General features: G+C 38.2%; 1 protein-coding gene across 1 annotated transcript; it reads right to left on the bottom strand.

Annotated features, from left to right (window-relative positions):
* Positions 1-1,175: 1,175 nt before the first annotated feature.
* On the bottom strand, positions 1,176-20,916 carry znf654 (zinc finger protein 654). The gene is made up of 9 exons (XM_056254427.1): positions 20,765-20,916; positions 19,794-19,939; positions 17,128-17,209; positions 16,853-16,988; positions 16,528-16,730; positions 5,837-5,973; positions 5,523-5,664; positions 1,502-5,384; positions 1,176-1,422 (listed from the first exon to the last, which is right to left on the bottom strand). Exons 1-9 carry the CDS (start codon positions 20,888-20,890, stop codon positions 1,412-1,414), a joined length of 4,866 nt encoding a protein of 1,621 aa, XP_056110402.1. The 5' UTR covers positions 20,891-20,916; the 3' UTR covers positions 1,176-1,411.
* Positions 20,917-21,534: the final 618 nt, after the last annotated feature.

Genomic DNA, 21,534 nt, shown 5'->3' with positions numbered 1-21,534 from the left:
AAGAGTAACGTAATCTAAAATGTGAACAGTGCCTCCCGTGGACGGAGACGTAGCAAACAGTAGGTAATTAAAAATGAAATGAAAATTGTCACATTACATAAACGGTTAATATAAATTAAAACATTATGGTGGCACCATTCTGTCTGCGAGACCAAGAAAAGTAATATCTGAATTTTTTCCCCGTCTGGGCATGCCAACGATATCCAAAGAATCCATGTCTGTTTGTTTACAATAAACCAACAAACTCAAATCCCCCTAAAATGTGTTTATTAAGGACAAAAAAGCTCTCAATATATAAAACCAGTCACCCAATCCAATCATATACAATTTAAACTCTTCAAACATTTACAGAAGATACAAAACAAAAACATAATAAATAAGACTGTTACTGCTCATAAATGGAACAGCTTTAAACGTGCCTCTATTTGAGACAAATTAGTCCTCCCCTTAAGATTTTTTTTTGTTTAAAGAGAAGTCCTTTAGAATATGTCATGACAATGTTCGCTGAGGCTTTGTGGCACATGTACACTCCTCCATTAACAGGAATATCTGCAGTTGTAAAGACTAGGCCTTCCCAGCAGCACCAGCCTGCTGTTATAAGCCAACAGTTCTTCTGATCCCAACTGATCCCAAGTCAGTCCATCATTTAAAGACTTGTGTCTTTAATTCTTCTCAAGTGACCCCTGACTTAAACAGAAGCAACTTAATGACATTTGCAAAATATGCAATCAATGACAATTTACAATGGTTCACATATCAAGGTTAAAAAAAAAGAAAAGAAAATGTTTAAAGTGTGCTTGCCATACTTTGAGTGGCCTATGAATTTCTATCCAGTACTTCTGCTCATAAAGCACCATGTAACACTGGTAGACACCTGTCACAAAACAGTAAAGTTAAACCTTCCATTAAACGCCAGACTGATCACAGCATTTTGTGCTTTCTAGAGCAGGTATATAGCCTGAATAGAAAGACTGACCAAATCCTCTTGTAGTGTTTATGGTCCTTGGTGGCCTCTCATTACCAGGAATTGAAAAAAAAAAAAAAAAGCAAAAATGAGAGAACAGACGAAGCTTTTTGACAGAAAGTGATGACAAGTATTGAAAAGCATCTGCTGTGCATTTTATAGAAAGACAAACTTACTATTTTACTAAGCAGTTGGCGATTAAGTTAAAAAATAAAAATAAACGATTTTCAACATCAGAACTTTTAACAAGAGATAACAGACCTATGCTCTAAAATAAAGCAGCTGATCGGTCATACAAGACTACAAGGAGGCATAACTCGTTTCCCATGTGGATCTCAATATAGTTCAGTTTTGAGATGGTGACGAAGATGTTAAGCACACATGTAGGAACGCTGATTGCCTACAGCAGCATTTATCAGTTTTCCCAGTAGAAAGACCTGCTTCTCTTCATGTAGCACCTATGACGACAAAAATAAAATATTTAACAAACTGCAAAAATTAAAATAACCTTAAAATCAATAACAAAAAGGTACTTACTCTCATCATCCGAATCAAAACCAAAGAGGGATGTGCATTTGTCCTTGTGTGTTTGCAGCTCTTCCTCACTGTTGAAAGATTCAAAACATCGAGAGCAACGTTGCCTGGTAGGAAGTTTTACTGGCTTTGACACTGAGCCCAATAACTTTGAGCCCACCTGGGGTTCCTTCCAGCGTTTTGGCATGCTAATGTACGACTCATCTAGATAAGCTGAGGGAAGGGGTCGAATGAATTGTTTATTTGCAGGTTTTCCTGAAACGAGTGGTTCCTGCTCTTTAATGACTGGATCTGAAGTTTTGGCAGAAACTTCTTTGTTACTCTCACTATTCCCATTAACAAGGCTAGGGTTCTTGCTACTGTAGCTAACAGAACTTTTATTGAGGACCAAGGGCTTTCCATCATCATCTTGATTTGCAGATGTAGGGCCCTTCCACTTGGCTGCACCCTGAATCGGTTGACTGACTGAAGAATTTGCTACTGCCTCCATACTACCTTCCAGAATTTGAAGGGATCCATGCCCTGTTGGTTCAGAATCTTTGGGGAATGCATTTATTTCCAAATTTGCATCAAGCCGATAATGTGTTTTTTCATGCTTATAAAGGAGCAAAATAGTCTCAGCTTGCATTGAGCAACCAGGAAAGCAGCACATCGCTCTCAATGGATGATGGACTAGAATGTGCTCGCTCAGTTCTGTACGTGTTTGGTACCTTTCCTTGCAGCCGTAATGGTAGCATGGGAACTTCAGCTCACCTCTGTGGCATATCACATGGTCAAAAAAATGCTGGGGATTATATATCTTTCTGCAACAGAAAAGACATTTTTCCTTTCCAAAATTGAAAAAGAACAGAAGCGCTTTCTTGTCGCCATGGTGGTGTGACAGCACATGTGAAAGGACAAGGATTGACTTGGCACTAAATGTACAAATCTCAACAGGGCATCTAACATGCGTAGATGCACCAGTTCTTTTTCCCTGGAATGGCGTGGAAGGCTGTTTGGACTTTGTCTGAGTCCCATTTTTATACCCCACCACATTAATTTCCTTAAATTCTGTATTATTGTCTATGGGTTCCTGGTTCTCAGAACTGTCTTCTGGACTATTTGTCATCTTCCTCCTTTTTATAGCTTCTCCATCCTCTTTTTGGTCTCCAGGAGTAATCTTCTTCTTTTTTAGCCTAGAGTTCACAATTTCATCTTTTCTTTTAATTTTTGATTTGCTCTTGTCTTTTCTTAGTCCTACATTCTTAGATTCAGTCTTGACATTGTCTTTCTGACTTTCTGCACATTCTGGATTTTCAATTTTCTCTTTGTTGTCCTGTGGTAATGTCTCAATTTTCTCTTTGTTGTCCTGTGGTAATGTCTCAATTTTCTCTTTGTTATCTTGTGGTAATGATGTCTGATTATTTTCATTTGAGGTATTTGTCTCAGGCACACTCTTAACTTTCCTTTTCTTTCTGATCACTCCATTTACCCTATGAGCTGAATTCCCATTGGAATCCAACTGTTTGTCCTCTGGAGTTTGTGCGTGCATAGCCTTTGGTCTCTTCCTTGCTAGTTTCATATTGAAAAACTTTTTGTTCTCATCTGTGGGCTGAGATCTCTTAGCTAAAACCCTCCTTAGACATTTTGTCTTCATCTTGCAAGCCTTCTCCTTTTGTTCATCCGATGTACTTGGGGGATCTGAATTCTTGACCAACCTTGTCCGCAATCTAACCTTAGGCTCTGTGCTTTGCCCTTCCTTGTGCAAATCTGTGATGTTCAAACTGCAGTTTAACCTCATTTTGAGGTTTCTAAACTTATTCTTCACACGTTTAAACAGTCTCTTCTCGACACATTGTGAGGCGGCCTCTGTGGTATTCTCACAAACAGTTTCAGTAAAAAGCCCATTAGACTTTTTCAGTTCCTGAATGTGCACTTTAAAATGGATTGATGGGCTGCGCCCATGAGTGTAACGTTTGTGACAGAACATGCACTTTCTGTCAATTCGGTGATGCCACAGTGCATGCCGTAGAATGTGTGGGTTTTTGGTTTCTTTATTGCAAAGGCTGCAGGTAACTGAAAGCTGGCAACTTGCATCACTTGCGGGGATATGGTCAGAGACTATACCATCAACAGCTGCATGCATATCTGGTGATGTCTCCTCAGGTCTTGATGGCACCACTGGCACCTCCATCCTCTCAGGCACAATTTTAGTGTCAAGAGTGTCAATCTCAGTTTCACTAAAAGTAGCCACTGTTTCATCAGGGAGCATTGTCTCTTTAGTAAGAACTGGAGGAGCATGCTCATGAAGAACCGTCATGTTTGCTGGCGTACTATGAGGTACAGGAATGGTGTCGGCTCTGGTGTCAGTTGTCACTTCTGATAAAAGATCAACATTAATATTTTCTGCAGGACTAATAGGACTGTAAGGACCATAGTCTGGATATTTAGTGTCTGCATCTTGGGGAATTGATAACTCACTATTTACTTTTGGATCTTCAATTAATTCTTTAACTGGCTCAAGAATAGCTTCAACTGGAGTGGATGTTTCCACATTTACAGCTGGGATTGGTGTAGCCATGCGTTCCACTACATTTTTATCCTGTGTTGCAGCTCCCAGGCTCTCTGTTGGTTCAAACTGTTGCTCAGCAGACTGTGGTTCTTGTTTGGATTCATTATGGTCCAGATTAAATTCTTTATCTCGGTGTAAACGGTCAACTGATATTCCTTCCAATTCAGCTTGTCTTGAATATGTGTGGAATTTTCGAACCATAGAAAGGCCTTGTTCCCAGAAAACAATCTCCTCCCGCACCTTGAAGTCTTTTTTGCTACATGGAGTAGATTCTGCTGATAGTAACTCAATAAGAGACGCATTACTGTCAGGCCATTTCAAAATCTCTTGAATTTTGTTAGTACTGCTTTCAGAGATATTAGGGGTCTCTGTGGAAAACAGTGAGGCCTGAACATCAGAAGAGAGGTCAACTTCATTATCAGGATATGAAAATTTCATTGTGACTTCACTGATTGCTGTCTCAAGTGAAATCTCCGTCAAAATATTTGACCGCTTTGGTTTCCTTCCTGGTTTCTTGGCCTGTCGAGGTTCACCGTTTTCTGCTTGGGCAGCTAACTGGTCCAAAAGCCATTGTGGTTTCCTGCCCTTGCGTTTCAGAGTGTTCATCTCTGTCTGTCGGGAAAGTAGTCTCTGACGCCTGCTATTAAGTTGCCTGGTGTGATTCTTTGCCAGGTCCAATTGCCTAAATGAACGTCGAACTGGAGAGGCCTCTGAATCTTTAACAAGATGTGTCCCTGGCTTCCTCCCCCGCCTTTTGCCTGGAGGTTTGGAGGATGCTTCCTCTGAGGCAGAATTAACCCATGTTTTCAATGACTCTGCTTCCTGGTCATTTCGGTTTGTATGTTTCTCTGCTTTATTAATAGTCCTGTCTGTGTTGTCTGCGTGACACTGACAATATCCTTTCATACAGTAACTTGGAATCCACTTGTCCTTTTGCATGATTTCACATAAGGCTGCTTTACCGACCTTATCACTCATTAGCTTCAGACAGTTTGTCTCGATATTGATAATGCTCCAGAACTCAGGGTCAAAGTACAGGTCTTTTTTCAGGATCTGGAGAACCTCAAAGCGTACACTGTTACCCACAAGACTGGTGTATGCATGGTACTCTTGATCAGGGTGAGTATATAGGAGGAACACATTCTTGTATGACTCAACAGTTCTCTCTTGGAAGAAAACTAGCAGCGCACAAGCCCTACAGACCTCAAGGTCATTAGGAAGTAGGTATGCAATGGTTTTGTAGATGAGGGACTTGGTGACTGGATCATTCTTAAGGTCAGTCTGCAAGGCTCGTGCACAAAGCTCCACACAAATCCCCAGGCCATCTTTTCCAAGCTGAAAAATAAATATTTTATTGCCATTATAAAAAGACCATTCCATAAATATTGACATATGGTGTGTTTGCTTAGATGTTTGTCTATGTCTACAATTACAAGTTTAATACAATAAATGAATGATAAAATAATATCTTACCTCTGCCAAAATCACCTTCATAAATGGGAAAATCGCTTTTATGTTGGTGACTGACAATATCATTACTTTGCATTCCTCTAGGAAGTTCTGTTTAGAAAGGTTCAACCGCAAGTAGAGTCTGCTCCATATGAAGACCAAATCCCTTTATGGAAAAAAAGGAAAAAAACAGGAGAATGTAATTTTCTGCAACCTCAACACTACCTTCTGTTCAGGTTGTTGCAATAACTGTGTAAAAAATATAAAATGCTAAAAAGAGGGGCAATACACTGAAAACAATTCCCCTTCTAAATGTTTATAGAGCTATTGAGACCCACCAAAGGTAGTACATGTCTCCAATCTGGAGCTTCTGAGATAGGAAGCCTTTACTCAGCATCAAAACAGTCTCAGCTTTCTCTTCATTCTCCATCATGCAGAGTATCTCTACAGCATCCTTCCCATCGATATCTGCCATCTTTAGAAAAGAAAACAAGAATGTAATTTTTGACATTGCTCATGAAATATGGTGATCTTCCATTATGTCAGAAAAAACATCACATATATTTGGAAATCTTTCTTGTCACTATATTTATAGCTTCAGCTTTGTTTATATACAAACAACACACTACCTTCCTACACCTGAACAGACCACAAAAAAACGTATTTCCTGTGATATTGCATTGATTTACAGTAAAAATATGTAATTAGCATGATACAACTGCATGCCCTATACTTTATGTATAATTTTTTTTTTTTTGCTGTGCCAGTTTATTGGCCAACTTCACACTGGCCCTCTTAGAAGCATACAAAAAAAATTATACGAAAGACTATAGAGATACAGGTATATACACAGACAGTTCAGTAATGAGTGGGAGAAAGTGCACCGTGCATATATGGCGGAATACGTCCCACCTTTATAAATAAAAGAGCTGATTGATAAAGTCACTGCAGCTACCGTTAGAAGCTCCAGTTCCCATAGACCATTTCAACAGCTATTCGTTATTTTAAGGAAGTGACGTCTTTGGCCCTTGGACATTTCTGGTTAGCTGTCAAGCGCATTCAAAACATCGGTGTAAGGCGCTTAATGAACAGTCGGATTGCGATAATTTTATCCAGCAATTAAAAATGTCAAAATTAAAATTACATCCATGTTGCTCAGTGGTTGGATGCATCCTCAGGCCTGCAACTAAGTTACTTTAGAAAATGAAAAAACGATGTGATGCCTGGATTGCAGCAGTGAAGCGAGAAGGCTGGATACCAACTAGCAACTCTAGGTTATTCAGCACACATTCTGAGGCCCCGTTTACACGAGACAGGGTTCCTACACATTTTCCATTTCAAAATTCCATACTTTTCCAGACTCAAATTTCCAAACCTCTTCTGTAGATTTTCAGACCGTATTTAAAGTGCCCCTATTATGCTTTTTCGGATATTCCCTTTCATGCAATGTGTAATGCAGCTTACTGCAAAGTTACGAAGACAAAAGAGCACACGTAAAATAAAGTTAATGTTTCTAAAAAAGAAAGAATCGACTCTGACCCGCCTAAACAAGTAGTCAGGAATTTGAATCTTCCGTGAGGGCTACACGTCACTGGGTAACACATTTGCCGAATGCCTACAACCAGTGGTTAAAGTGGGATTTGGCAGGTGCCAGGTGGGGGAACCCTCAAATTTTGCGTAGGTGCAACAGGGAAAAATGACTCACCGTGGGACAACATATTGAGTATCGTGGTATAGCAATACTTTTTGGGACAAGAGTGTCACTGTGGCACCAAGTATCACACTTATTGACTTGATATTTTAATGGTTTTATTTTGGTCCATCAACACTGATATGATGACTATACTATATGTTAAAATTGCTGAACACTGGGACAAAAATTTAGCCCTGGCACTGTAGCCACCCCCCTCACAGCCCCACCCACACAGACATGTGCATTTAGATGTTAGGTAGTTAGGGGGGTTGGGGGGTATGCTCCCCCGAGAAAATTTTGATTTCTCTGACCTACATTTGTGCAATTTAAGACTTTTGAAGGCCAAAACAATGGATAACAAATAGCTTTAAAACCATGTCAGTGCGGGCATTAGATTATTTGTCAATACCTGCTCTCTCCTCATCTTCATCTTTCTTTTTCTCTCAGTCTCCTTATCCTGCCCTATTTCTACCTAAACCCCCTGAACTTTGACTGATAGTTTTTTCATTTTCATCTGTGTCAGTGAAGAAAGTAAACATAGGCTCAACTGATATTTATATGTTTTAATAATCATTTTCTTAGATAAGTTAATTTACTCAAGGCTACCAGGTTAGTATTGCCAATAGGAACCTTCTACAAGCTTTGGAATTCGAAAAGTAATTTTAAATAATACAAATTATAGGCTACGTTTAACGCAGTTGGTGGAATTGGCAGACGTTCCCTTAAGGCCCGTTCACACCAAGCACGATAACTATAAAGATAACGATAAAGATAACTGTATATGCGTCCACACCAACGACTGATAACGGTCTTTTTATTCTAAGCACGGACGCGCCCGCGCTGCGGTTTCAAAGTAGACCTTTAAATTAGAATGGATTCTGATTGGCTGTCAGTGTTTTATCGTTCGACAGCTGGAAAAAAAAATCGTTCTGAAAGTGATCCCAACGATATCGTTCCTCATATCTTTATCGTTATAGTTGTGGTGTGAACTCTTATTCTTTAATATGGAGAACGATTTTTAGAATTATATCTTTATCGTTATCTTTATAGTTATCGTGCTTGGTGTGAATGGGCCTTTAGGCCTCATGCGTTGTGGAAACGCATCAAAGCATTCTCAGGTATAAATATGCAGCATTAATGCACATAGGTGATTTTGAACGAATATTTAATGTCGATATACAATGGTTACATAATGTTAAAACTATACCTGCTATTGATATCTTTGTAAGACTGCCGACCCTATAGAACAGTGGCAAGGGAAACCAAATGTCTGGCGAAATATCGAACCTAAAACTAACTTTACTATGATCGCTCGCGTTCGGACAATTCGTTTGAGAATCATTGAAAAATGTGGTGATGTACAATGTATATTATGAGAAAATGAAAGCAATTGTTGTAGGAGATCTCCAAAGCAAAATTAGTATTTTCACCAAAAAAAAATGGTTTTAAAACAGTTATTTATATATTTTGCTGCAGTGTCAGTAGGAAATTTTAGTTTGCATTTCCAAACATTATTTTGCCATTGTAATAATCCAGTGAGCTTTTTATATAAGGAGTCTGACAACAGCTAGTGCTCCACACGTAGATCTGATCTCACCTTCATCGAGTCCATCTGCGATTACATGAAGAAACAGAAAAAAACTACTAAATCCAGAAGAACTGTGGCAACGTCTCCAAGACTCTTGAAGAAATCTTCCTGAAAAGCTATATGCAAGTGTACCAGGACAACAGCTGTTTTAAACGCAAAGGATGGTCACACCAAATATTGATTTGATTCAGTTTATAGAAGCTAATTGATAAATAAAATCTATTTATGACATTATTTTGGAAAGCATCCTCACTTTACAGCATTTTTACACAAGTGCCTAAAACGTCTCACAGTACTGTAAGTTTGCAGGAAGGTTTCAAGCATCTTGGAGACATTGCTGCAGTTCTTCTGGATTTAGTCTCAGTTTCTTCTGTTTCTTCATATAATCACAGACAGACTCGATTATGGAGAGATCAGATCATACCGGCTCTTGTCACTCCTTGTGCAAACAAAAAAATCTCACTGGATTATTACCATTAATGGCAAAATAAATGTTTGGAAATGTAAGCTGACATACTACAGAAAAATATATAAATAACTGGCTTATAACCTGCATTTTTGCATGATGAAAAAGTGCACCTTGAATTCATTCAGTCATTTATGACAATGACTAAATAGCTGCCTTGAAAACACACTTCTTGTATGATAAATTTGTTTTCATTAAATTCTTAATTTATTATTATAGAAAACTAAATAGGGTCAATAGACTGGAAATGCAAATATTTTTCCATACTCTGCTTTCTGTTTTCCATACTTTTCCAGACCTGGAAATTACTCAAATCAAATTCCATACTTTTCCAAACTGCGTAGGAACCCTGACGAGAACGATTCCGGGTGAAAACGTAAAAAATATTTTATCGGATGTGCCTTTCGTTTACACGGCAACGGCGTTTTGGGGACTTAAAAACGCAAAAAAGTGAAACCGCCCTCCACAGTGGAAATCTTAAAAACGCTCCACCCGTTGTTGCAATGTTCCCGTCTAAACGGTAAAAAACGCAAATCTGCTCACGGTGGCTCTCGTCGCGTACGCCAGAACAGGAAAATAACAACCACCATGTATGATTATTTCCATACGTCGGACCTTCAAGTTGCACTAGCAGCTCTGAAAAACATACAAGAGTCTTTTCAGCAGTTGTACAAAATATTCTAAGATATCGGTGTTGTTGTGGCAGTGCTTCACATTGCCACCTAGCCGCCTGGAGTGCATACTACATCAAATTTCACACACTTTTGCGTTACCATATGCACGCGGATTTCCCAACCATAACGCTCGTCTAAACGCAGAATAAAAAGTGATAACGCAACGCCACTTTTGCGTTTTCTCTTCAGATCGTTTCCGTGTAAACATAGCCTGAATGTCAAGTAATTGTTTGATTGGTAAGTAAATTACATTTTCCATTGAATTATTTATATTTCTTTACGTTAACTGTTTAAGTATGATGCAGCATAATTTGAGCTAGCATTGTGGCTCCATCATTGCTTACATATGTAGCTATTTACCTTGCGTTTTGATACGAGTGTAGTGAAAAAAGGCCAAGTTTTTATTTCTGTTTCCTTTTTAAATTTTCTTTGGGCTATAATTAGGAAAGAAGCAGTTCACATTAGTTAGCTATTTAGTCAGATGACACATGCAATTAGTATCACGTTACAGTAAATGTATTGTGCAACAATGGCTAACAGGATTTCTTTACAAGTGATAAAAGTTATAAGCTTGGCTAATGTTAATTCCAAAATGCACTGATGCATTAAACAACGACAGTAGTATTTATAAAGATTGTACATTAACCAGATTAAGTTAAATAATAATTGTTTTTCTACTTTTGTCTTTAGGAAAGCCATCAGATGACCCCATAAATCCAGACTACAAAAAGGGTTTAAAATAAAGATTTTCATGCTTGTTCAATTAACCACACAATTATTGCACAGCTTAGGACACTAAAGAGACCTTTCTGCTGACTCAGGGTCCCTGATCACCTGCATGAACATAGTCCTGCTGCATGAGGACTGTTGCCAGAGCAATAAACTGCAATGTCCGTGACGTAAGACGCCAAAGACAGTGCTACAGGGAGACAGGATTCAGCCGATCATCCTTGCAGGACATTCCACGCGTTACGTCAGTTTATGTCTCGGTTGTTAGCGGAGTATGTGTGTGTTGTGTTGCATATCTGTATGTGACTGTATACTTTAAAACCATATAGGAGCATAATTAGTATGTTGTCATTTATCAGGTTTCTACAAATGTTCCCCTTCAAGGACCTAAAAAGTATATTTTGTATGTTCTATTCTAAACTGTTTTAGATTGGTCCAAAACTAGTGGAAGACATCGACATTTCAAAGCCAGCCAGACAAAGAGCAAAGTTGCTTTGTATATTTACTAATCTGCAAGTATCTATCTACTTTAAAAATCTAACATTAGTAATACAGGTTTATGCATTAGAAAAGACATGATACCCAGCATTGAATTGCATGCACCTTGTTTATTAGTGACCACACACAGGGCTCAGATGTTCCACATTCAAACCCTCTCTTAAGCCGCGTTTCCACCGAAATTACCAGGAACAATTTGTCCCAGGAACTTTTTTCCCCCCAGACCTGTTGCTGTCTGCGTTTCCACCACGATCTAAAGTACTGTGAAGATTAGGCGAATAGTTCTGTGACGTCTGTGACTTTACAGTTCCCGCTGGATGTCATCCTCTGAATTTAAGCTTAATATAGCCTGAACCTCATCATCGGTGGTATTTTTTTATACTCCATTGTTGATTCGAAAAGCAGACAACTGTTACTGCACGCAACACAACAGATGGTGGTTGAAATAAAATGCTGCATGTCAATCAATCAAGTCAACCAATCAAAATGCGGCATGAACTCAACCAATCAGCATGTTCAGCGCCCAAGTCCCACCGCTGAAAGTTCCTGAACTTTGAAAAAGAACTACCTCACGAACAGGGACTATCGGAGGGGGAAATATTTACCCGGAACTTCATTTAGACCCTGGTTCCTGCGGTGTAAACACACGGAGTACCACCCCAAAGTCCCTAGTTCCTGGGGAAAGTTCCTGCGGTGGAAACGCGGCTTTACACACTGTTCCACAGCAACATGGCTGCAAACTTCACCTAACCTAAGCACACATTTTGAAACGTATGAAAAAAGTATTAATGGCACATAGCAATTAGTTTACTAGCATACAGTTAGCAATGTAATTTACTATTTGCAAAGATACAGACTGACCCAGCCATGCAAATGCAATGTAAACTAATAACCTCCCATGGCACCATAGCGACAAACCATAATGAATGCGGTTTTGTCATTGTTTAACTTGATTCAGCTTCACCAAACACATTTTATAAAAGCGAATTAAATGTCCTAATTTAACTATGGCCTAATCCTGGTTTAATTTAAACCCTGTCTATGAAACCAGACCATAAAGTCATAGACGTTCCAGGAAAACCCTTTCAAAGGCATCCAGAGATCACTGCAGCTGACAAACATGCATATAGAGATGGTTTGACCGATAAAACCTGAAGACAATAAACACACGATTGTGACGATATATGGTTTATCTGTGTTTTTCAAGCCATCTCAGGTATTTTCATAGGAATAAAGTATATTTATAAAGCAACACTCTTTATCACAGTACAGAAAACTATAAAATACTACAATTTCTGCCTCATTCTGTAAGAAGCCACATGGGATCACAGAATCTCATTTTAAACTCTCGACTGTCGTTATAAAGCAAAAAATTTTTCCAGAAATTGTTGTTTTTATGCTGTGCTAAGCTAACATGCTAGCTAGCCCTTATGCACCTGCTACCAGGAGCGATTATGTTTTATGACAAAGTAAAGATCATTATTATCACCATATGTAAATGGTTTTAAACAAGAATAAGGTGTAGGTAAATACTTTTTTTTTTTTTAAGCACAATTATACGGTATATAAAAAAAAAATCTTATTTTTTTAAGTGCTTCACTGAGCTGCCAAACTAAAACATTTTAAGCAAAACAAAACATTTCAAAATAGAAATAGAAAGTGCTACTGTTTAAAAGTGCTTCCCTGAACTGATGGCTGAAGTAGCTCCATGTCTGGGCTGTTGTCGGAGCATTGACCAGGGAGAGTGACCTTGACCTTCAGATATTTATCCTCGTTTTCGCATTGGCCCGGTTGCAGTCTCTTTTCCCAAACTCTCAGTCCAAAGTCTTTTGCATTTTACAACGGGTGAATCTCTAGTTGTCACTGGTGATTGTCGTTTGAACCTTTCTGGATTCACAATCAAATTAATAAGTTTAATTATATCAAGTGCTGTGAGAAAAGGCTATAAATCTCCTCCTCCAACATCCTCACACGCAATATAGCCTACTAGCCGAGACTCCTTCTTTATGTGTACAGATGTGACGTAATGACGCAAAGACATTCTCTAATCTCCCGCGGAAATCCACCAGTACCACTGCAATTAAAAACATTATTACAAGCTTACCGTTTTGAATCGAGCTAAGGCAAGCAGAGAGTTTTGAACACTGGCTGGTTATGTACTTGCTCAAATTTATTTTGGATAATTTTTAACCCAAAAATGTTACGGACTGGAGCTTTAAATTGTGACCCATATCCGATTCATGCGTTTGCACTTGACATAGATCTGAAACATCGCGCATGTTTAAAGGGGGTTCTTCTTGCACAGATGGACGAACGCGCAGCAAGAGAGATCTCAGGACTGATGGGAACATACAACACGATCTCATGAAAGTGCGTATCTATAGCACAAATTTCATTTCTCGTGCAATTTATATGCAAAAAAATAGTTTTTGCGTGCATATCATTCGCACTCTAAACGTGCGTATTAAACGCCATAAAGTGCGTATCATGCACGCAAAAACTATTTTTGGTGTAAATGGCACGATAAATAAAATTTGTGCTATAGACGCACTTTCATGAGATCGTGGCAGGCTTTAACGAGGAGCAGTGGGTCCGAAATTTTAGGATGAGCAAGCCAACCTTTGATATGTTGTGTCAACGTTTGTCCACATTCCTCTCCTACGACGATACAACGTTTCGTCAGGCCATCCGTCCCTTTGCAGATGCGCGTCGGGGTTGCTCTCGTCATTAAACCGCGGCCACGTAGCCTAATGCCTCAGAAAATCAGATCTGCCTGTTTACATGACAGTCGCATTGGCACATATCTGATTTATTTCCACATATGTACGAGGCCTGAAACCGATCTCAAATATCCAAATCCGAATTCCTGTTTACACGGTCATAGAACACATCCGATCTGTCACATATGAGCAAAAAATCGGAATTGGGTCACATTTCACTGACAGTGTAAACGAGGCCTGATTCTCTGGTGCCCAGGTCGCAATTTTAATCACGGAGCACAAGCAGTGTAGGCCTACAGGAATATCTGGACCACAGCCAATCAGAGGCAAAGACCCGCCCCATCTCTGTCTCTGATTGGTTTAGACCACGATATGATCCAACCATGAGTGTGAGTTCCATCAAAGGAGAACAAACGCTTCGTTCGTGGAGAGGCAGTGGACGTGAGGACGTTAGGTGCACTGGTGCGACTTAAGAAAAAATTGTGTCGCACTCTAGAGCCCTGTTAGATGTCATGCATTTGCTTTTTCAATGCACATGCTCATAATCCATTATACACGAATTTATAAATTATCAAATATAAAATAGTTCCAGAGACACTTGTTTGCTGTACCAATTAGTTATGAATTATGTATATCTCAGCCATATGCATGGTATTGTTTATAGCAGGTTGTAATTATACTTACAAAAATATTGATGCAGTATTTTGCTAGTATGTGACATTAAAAAATAAAAACTATTTGCATTAATGATTTCTGTGTTTTTTCCCCCATTATTTTTATTTATAACAGGAATTATTGCTTATTAGTTACATTTACAAGTAAATAACTTAAAATGTATAATAAGCACATCTTCATAATTTCTTAACATTTGCTTGAGGAAAATTGCATCCTATGTTTTCACTTTACTGAAATCCATCAATGATGCAGTTATAGAGGTTAGTAACTGTATTATCACTCACAGTAAGTATTTATAAGAACACAACATGGCTATTAATAACAATATATTCACTTATTTGACAACTATAAAATAATAACATTATAGCAATGCAGGTTGCATCTTTATAAATACATTCATGGATCCATACGACTAACTAATTAATACTTATAAATCAGTGTATAATGGATTATGAGCATGCGCATTGAAAAAGCAAATCCATGACTTAATTTAGGGCTACAACTAACTATTATTTTGATAATCGATTAATCGGATTTTTATTAATTGATTAATTGGATCAATTCAATTTGATTTTTTTGCTTATTATAACTAAATAAAACCCTAAATCAGGGTATTTATGTGTAAAAGTGTAATTTAAAAAGTGTAAAAGCCACACATTGAGTTTTTCTAATATCAATATTTGCATTGTTTTTAATGAAAATTGCTGATGGCAAGTTGACAACCATAAATAATTTTTTTTTTAAATTGCTATTAAAAATTAAAATACACAATTTTTGTTAAAACAAATTTAAACAGACATGTTGTTCAGATGTGAAGATATAAACTAAAAACATCTAAAATATATAATTAATTTAATTTTTATTTAAAATTAATTGAATTATAAGGATAAATTGATAAAATAAATATAGAAAGACTGAAAACAAGCGTGTGAACGTAGAGCCGCAGTAGATCGCGTTTGAAAAACAATTAAAACTTAATAGTAGACAAATGCTATAAAAAGAGAACGGAATGGAGGTACGCAGCAAACTAACAGGCTTGATTAAAAGGACAGGAAAAATGATGCATTAGTGCACAAGCATTCGCTGAAACCCACTGAGTACAGTGACTAAAAAACAATCTTTTACTGCTGCTGTTATTAACTGCCTTTATATTTAGTGCTTCACTTTGTAAACACCGTTTTAATTTAACCTATTTCTGCGATAGCGCTATTTTAATCCATTACTTATGTTGCGAGCGAACTGATTGCGCAACCTGATGCTCGAGACAAAATACAGACATCCCAAGTCTCCCGGAAGTTCCGGGAATCACCCGATAGCGGCTCCCTGATGCTCGCAAATTAGTTCAAACTCCCGGAATTTAGAGCGAGCAAGCAAGAGCGCGCATGCGAGACAGAAGAGACTGTGCTCCAAACCATGTAGCGCGCGCGCACAGCAGAGAACTTGCGTGTGTGCCTCATGAAGCGCATGTAAGACAGAGAGCATCATGATTGGCCTGTTTCAACCAATCACCAGTAAACGCTCCCCGTGACGTAAGCAGACCAACTAATCGATAATGACATTCGTTGACAACGATTTTCATAATCGATTATTATCGATTAGTTGTTGCAGACCTAACTTAATTATAAAAATATCGAAATGTAACTATAACTGTTCTTATAATCCAGTATAGGTCTTAATGAGTCCTTATAAGTATATTTAGAAAATAGTAATACTTAAATATAAATGGAGCTGTAATTCATTATAAGCATGGACTTCATAGAAAGTGTTACCAAAAGCTCTATTTATACATAACCAAACAGGGCAAATCATTTCAAGGCAGGACTTTAATGCACAACTAGGAAACACCAAAAAGTCCAGAAAAGTCAGAAGTCCTATAAACCACAATAGGGAACGGAGAACCTTTGCTATTGTTCAGGTATGCAAACTGCCAAAAAAAAGTGGACTGTGTATAAGGCCCGTTTCACACCAAGAGAATTTCTCACTCACCTCCTTGTACAAGCGCTCACAAAGAGAAGCTCTCCGAAGGCAGATGAGGTAGGCTTGCTTGAAATAGAGATGCCTCCCTACAACAGAGTGCCGGATGCATCTCCTTGTCAGTGCCAAGGCCTCCGGAAGCCTCTCACATGCCACCAGGTATCGCAAACGCAGCTCAAAGAAAATGGATACTTCTGAACTCAGATACTTGTCCACTGCGAACAAAAACAGCAATTAAAAATTATAATAATCAACTCCATTAACAGTTTAGAAAATCCAAGGTAAAGATTACTTGATCAAGATACACGGTTTTTAAACAAAAGCTCGATAGACTGACCATCTTCTTGTGGTAGCTCTGAATCCTTGAGAATGGCCTGAAGTACAGGGTTTGCCCAAGGCCCTCCATCTTTAATAATATGCCTAACCTGCAGAAGGTAAACATTCTGGTGTCTTACCAGGCTCGCATAGCAGTCCTAGAATAGACAAGAAAAAAAATGAAACAATATTAATGGAAACATACGAGTGACACAACAAGATAACCACTGAAAGGTTAAAGAACAGAATTCTACATGATGCTCCCCAAGAATAATAGGATTGATGTCATGTGATTACCTGGAATGAGTCTAGAATATCTTTTAAAGGATGCTCGATGAATTCATCTTTTCCAAAGAACAACAGCAGTTCAAAGATACTCCTGCAAATAAAAAAAAAATGAGTAGACTGTAATTATTCACTTTTACAACCTGTTGCACCAATAAACAATACGGTAACCATGTTAGCCACTTTTATATCGTCAGACAGGATTAGTTTTATATTAGGAGGTGGAGAAATATTATCAGAGCCTCTCAATATTAAAGAATAACAATCCACACCAGCTAGATAACGGCACAGAGTAACGATATAGTTGGAATTACTCCGGTGGACGATATAATTTTCATTTTATAGTTATCTTTATGTTTGTAATTTTTGATGTGGACAATCGTTATCGTCCGATAACAGCTTCATATAGTTTGATGGATGGTCTCTATAAAGGCCGATCAGACCATTTTTCTATGCGCAGCTAAAAGTGCTTTACTACATTCAAGTAAAATACAGTCTACTGTTACTAAACTGCAGGACATGCTAGACAACAAGAGTTATCAAAACTGCATTAAGCCACGAAAGGCGCTCCAAGACTGAGTGGAACACGGACAAACAAAGTGAACTTTCACGCCTAATTGGTTAAATACAAAACAAATTGTCAAATCGCCCGGCTTGGTGAGTATTCGCAAATTCTGAGGAACATAAGAGTTATTGTGTTACGTGTTTTTTTAAGTCCATACTATGGAAGTCAATAGAAACCAAAACTGTTTGGGTACAAACATTCTTCAAAATATTTTTTGTGTTCCACAGAAGTAAGAAAGTCATACAGGTTTAGAACAACATGAAAGTAAGCAAATGACGACAAAAGTGCTCAGTTTTACCAGACGTACGTTCTACTTTCCTAATTAGTTTTACTAATTTGTTCTAATTAAGTTTTACAGCACCTGTAAAGTCAGCATGAAACGGAAGAACTTTGTGATAGTCTTTTCTTTCCTATTGCGACATATATAAAAGTGAAACTGCTTCTAGAACAAGAAGAAATGTAGGGTGGGACTTTTTGACGTTTGTTATAGATTGGTGCAGGGATGACGTACTTCTGTAGGCCAAAACCCGGAAACGAGTTTGCATTTTAGCACTTTTTTTTAATGAGTTTTTGACTAAATGTTTGAAATAAGGTCGGCTAAATCACACCATCAGCTGAACAGGTAAACTCATCCATCACTAGTTCGCTTTCACAGCCTCATTGCCTGTATAATCACGCTCTTGCAAACTATTACAACTCAAACTCTCATGGAAATTTTTTTTTAAATAAAGACTGAAAGAGTAGCTTAGTGATGGTGACATTGAACTCATGCGACCGTGGTGTAGTTTGTTTATTGCCTACATTTAGCTTTTAACTTCTGCCGATTGTATTTATGATTATCACAATGAACAAAATGTGTAAGAATCAGAAGCTTTCGGCGCTCACTTGCTCCGGTAAACACGTCATCAGGGAAGTTGATGCAAGAGAGAGGGCAAGTTAATTTCGATGAAAGGTTTAGTTCACCAAAAAAATGTATTCTGTCATTAATTACTCACACTCATGTCATTCCAAACCCGTAAGGTTTTCGTTCATCTTCAGAACACAAATTAAGATATTTTTAATGAAATCTGAGCGATTTCTGTCCCTCTATTGACAGTCTATGACTCCATGCAACTACCACTTTGACTGGATATATTTTATTAAGAATATCTTCATTTGTGTTCCGAAGATGAACGAAAGTCTTACAGTTTTGGAACAACATGAGGGTGCGCCGTTAAAGGGATAGTTCACCCAAAAATGAGAATTCTGTCAGTAATTACTCACCCTCATGTCGTTCCAAACCCGTAAGACCTTTGTTCATCTTCACAACACAAATTAAGATATTTTTGATTAAATACGAGAGCTTTCTGACCCCTCCATATAGACAGCAATGCCATTACCACTTTCAAGACCCAGAAAGGTAGTAAAGACATTGTTAAAATAGTCCATGTGACTACAGTGGTTCAACCTTAAGGTTATGAAGTGACGATAATACTTGTTGTGTGCTAAAAAAAACCCCAAAAAATAACAACTTTATTCAACAATTTCTTCTTTTCCGTGTCAGTCTCTGGCGCTGTTCATGGTGTAAACAGTGCATTGCTTCCGGGTTTTGCATCAGAATGTCGGATCAGTATCGGCCGGCTCCATGCATGCGTCATGGTGCTCAAATGAACAGTGTCAGAGACTGACACAGAAGAGAATAAATAGAATAAAGTCGTTATTTTTGGTTTTCTGCACACAAAAAGTATTCTCTTCGCTTTATAACCTTAAGGTTGAACCACTGTAGTCACATGGACTATTTTAAAGATGTCTTTACTACCCTTCTGGGCCTTGAAAGTGGTAATGGCATTGCTGTCTATCGAGGGATTAGAGAGCTCTCAGATTTCATCAAAAATATCTTAATTTGTGTTCCAAAGATGAACGAAGGTCTTACAGATTTGGAACAACATGATGGCGAGTAATTAATGACAGAATTGACATTTTTGGGTGAACTACCCTTTTAAAGGGATAGTGTAAAGGGGCTCACTCACTCACTTAAAGAGTAAGATTAATAAATTAATAAAATAAAAAGATAAAACATTTAGAATAAATACAAATTGTCTATTTCATGGCAAAAGCAGAAGTGCAGACTCACAGGACCAGACTACTCAGTGTGTAGCGTACATGCTCACACTCTGGAGGAAAGGATGCCACACCCTGGACAAAAGAGCACAGGGCACTCCGCAACACCTGGAGTTGGGGAAGAGGCACTTGCCATCGCCCGGTTTGCTCCACCACCAACTAAAAGAAAAAAAGAGAGACATTTAACAGAAAGAGTAGAATGACTAAATATATTACTATCACTATGTGCTTCTGAAAATAGAAAGCATTACTGTCAGGTGACTTCTAGTGTTTGTTTATAATCATGGGAGTCATTGCCATTCATGTCCATGACACGATACAAATTACGAAACATCAAACATCAATCAAACTTTCGTAAAACGGCATACAAAGTTTATTTTTTAAAAGAGAAGGCTAGATTCATTCATTTAGCAACCATTTCATTCGAAATTAAAATCTGCTGGATAACTGTTGGGAAGAAACCAGCGGTTTAAAACCAACCTTTACAGAGACTGGTTATTAGGACATCAACCACTGCTAACACTGACAGCATCGAGTTATTCTATCATTTAACACCCTACAGTCGTGCATAATGATTTCTCAGACTAGGTTTGCCCGTTTAGGGTTTCATGAAATCGCTGGTTAATAAAATATTACGAAGAGTACAGACGCTTAAATCTTCTGCAGACTGCTTGTTTTGGAATGCAACTTAGGAATGCTAACCGTTAGCCACTTTAGGCTAATGGAGCTAACTGAGAGAAAGTGACAGTTCGTCCTCCATAAATCGTGATCGGAAATGAAGAATCGCTCTATTGAGATCTACTCCTACGGTATTTTGAAAACACCTGTAGATAGAGGTAAAATACTGTGTAAATGTTGGCTCACGGTGGCTGTACACTGGGGGAGGGGAATCTGCTGACATGCTGCTAACACTGGTTAGCACATCTCTGTTTGCTTTTTAAAAAAAGCTTGCAAATGCTTTCGTCCATTTCAGTGTCATCTTACCTCGCAAAACCTTCCACAGTACGTCTTGCTCTGAAGTCCGCGTTCGTCGTTTGCTCTAGTCTTTAACAAAGTCTCCAGTTCTTTCTTAAACCTGTCTAACTCCAATTCACTCTCTTCTTCCGCCATACTGCTTGTCTAAACCAGCGCGTACAACAGAGACCACGAATGTTACCGTGAGTGTAAAGACAGCCCATCGGAAGCATTTGATTGGTGGAATGCCCTGTCAGTTGCTACTGAGCATTAAATGTTTCCTTTGTGATTGGACGACGACCCCTTCGATCAAACGGTAGTCCGAGTGTATCCTCAATCTGGACATTTGATTGGTTAGGCAAGAACCTATATATTTTTCTGTTTTGTAATAAACACACCAAAACAAATAAGTTGTCAAAATCACTTTAATCGTCTCTCTAATTAACTAAGTTTTCCAAACACTCACACTCCCATGCCTTTAATGCCTCCAAACCAACATGTTTAACAATCATGGGCGTTTTATTTAAGGTTTATGAAGATGCGTAAAATCATCGGGCGAAATGTAAGTAAGTGAGTAATTGATAATTAATTGTAATACTGAATAGTTTAATAATGAACAGTCAGCGTTATCAGTAGTACAGCGTGCTAAACTACAAACCAGTAATTAAACTGATTGATAATCAGCCAATCACTGATAGATAGTAATCAACAGCATATTCATGCTATTGGAGCAATATAACTTAAAGGAGCACACGGAAGTTGTTGTTGGCGTGAATCAAGGCTTTTAAAATAATTGTTTT

This window comes from Rhinichthys klamathensis, unplaced genomic scaffold, assembly GCF_029890125.1.
Source record: "Rhinichthys klamathensis goyatoka isolate OS25496 unplaced genomic scaffold, OSU_Roscu_1.1 h1tg000111l_1, whole genome shotgun sequence".
NCBI lineage: Eukaryota > Metazoa > Chordata > Actinopteri > Cypriniformes > Leuciscidae > Rhinichthys > Rhinichthys klamathensis.
This window is presented reverse-complemented; position numbering and strand designations above follow the sequence as displayed.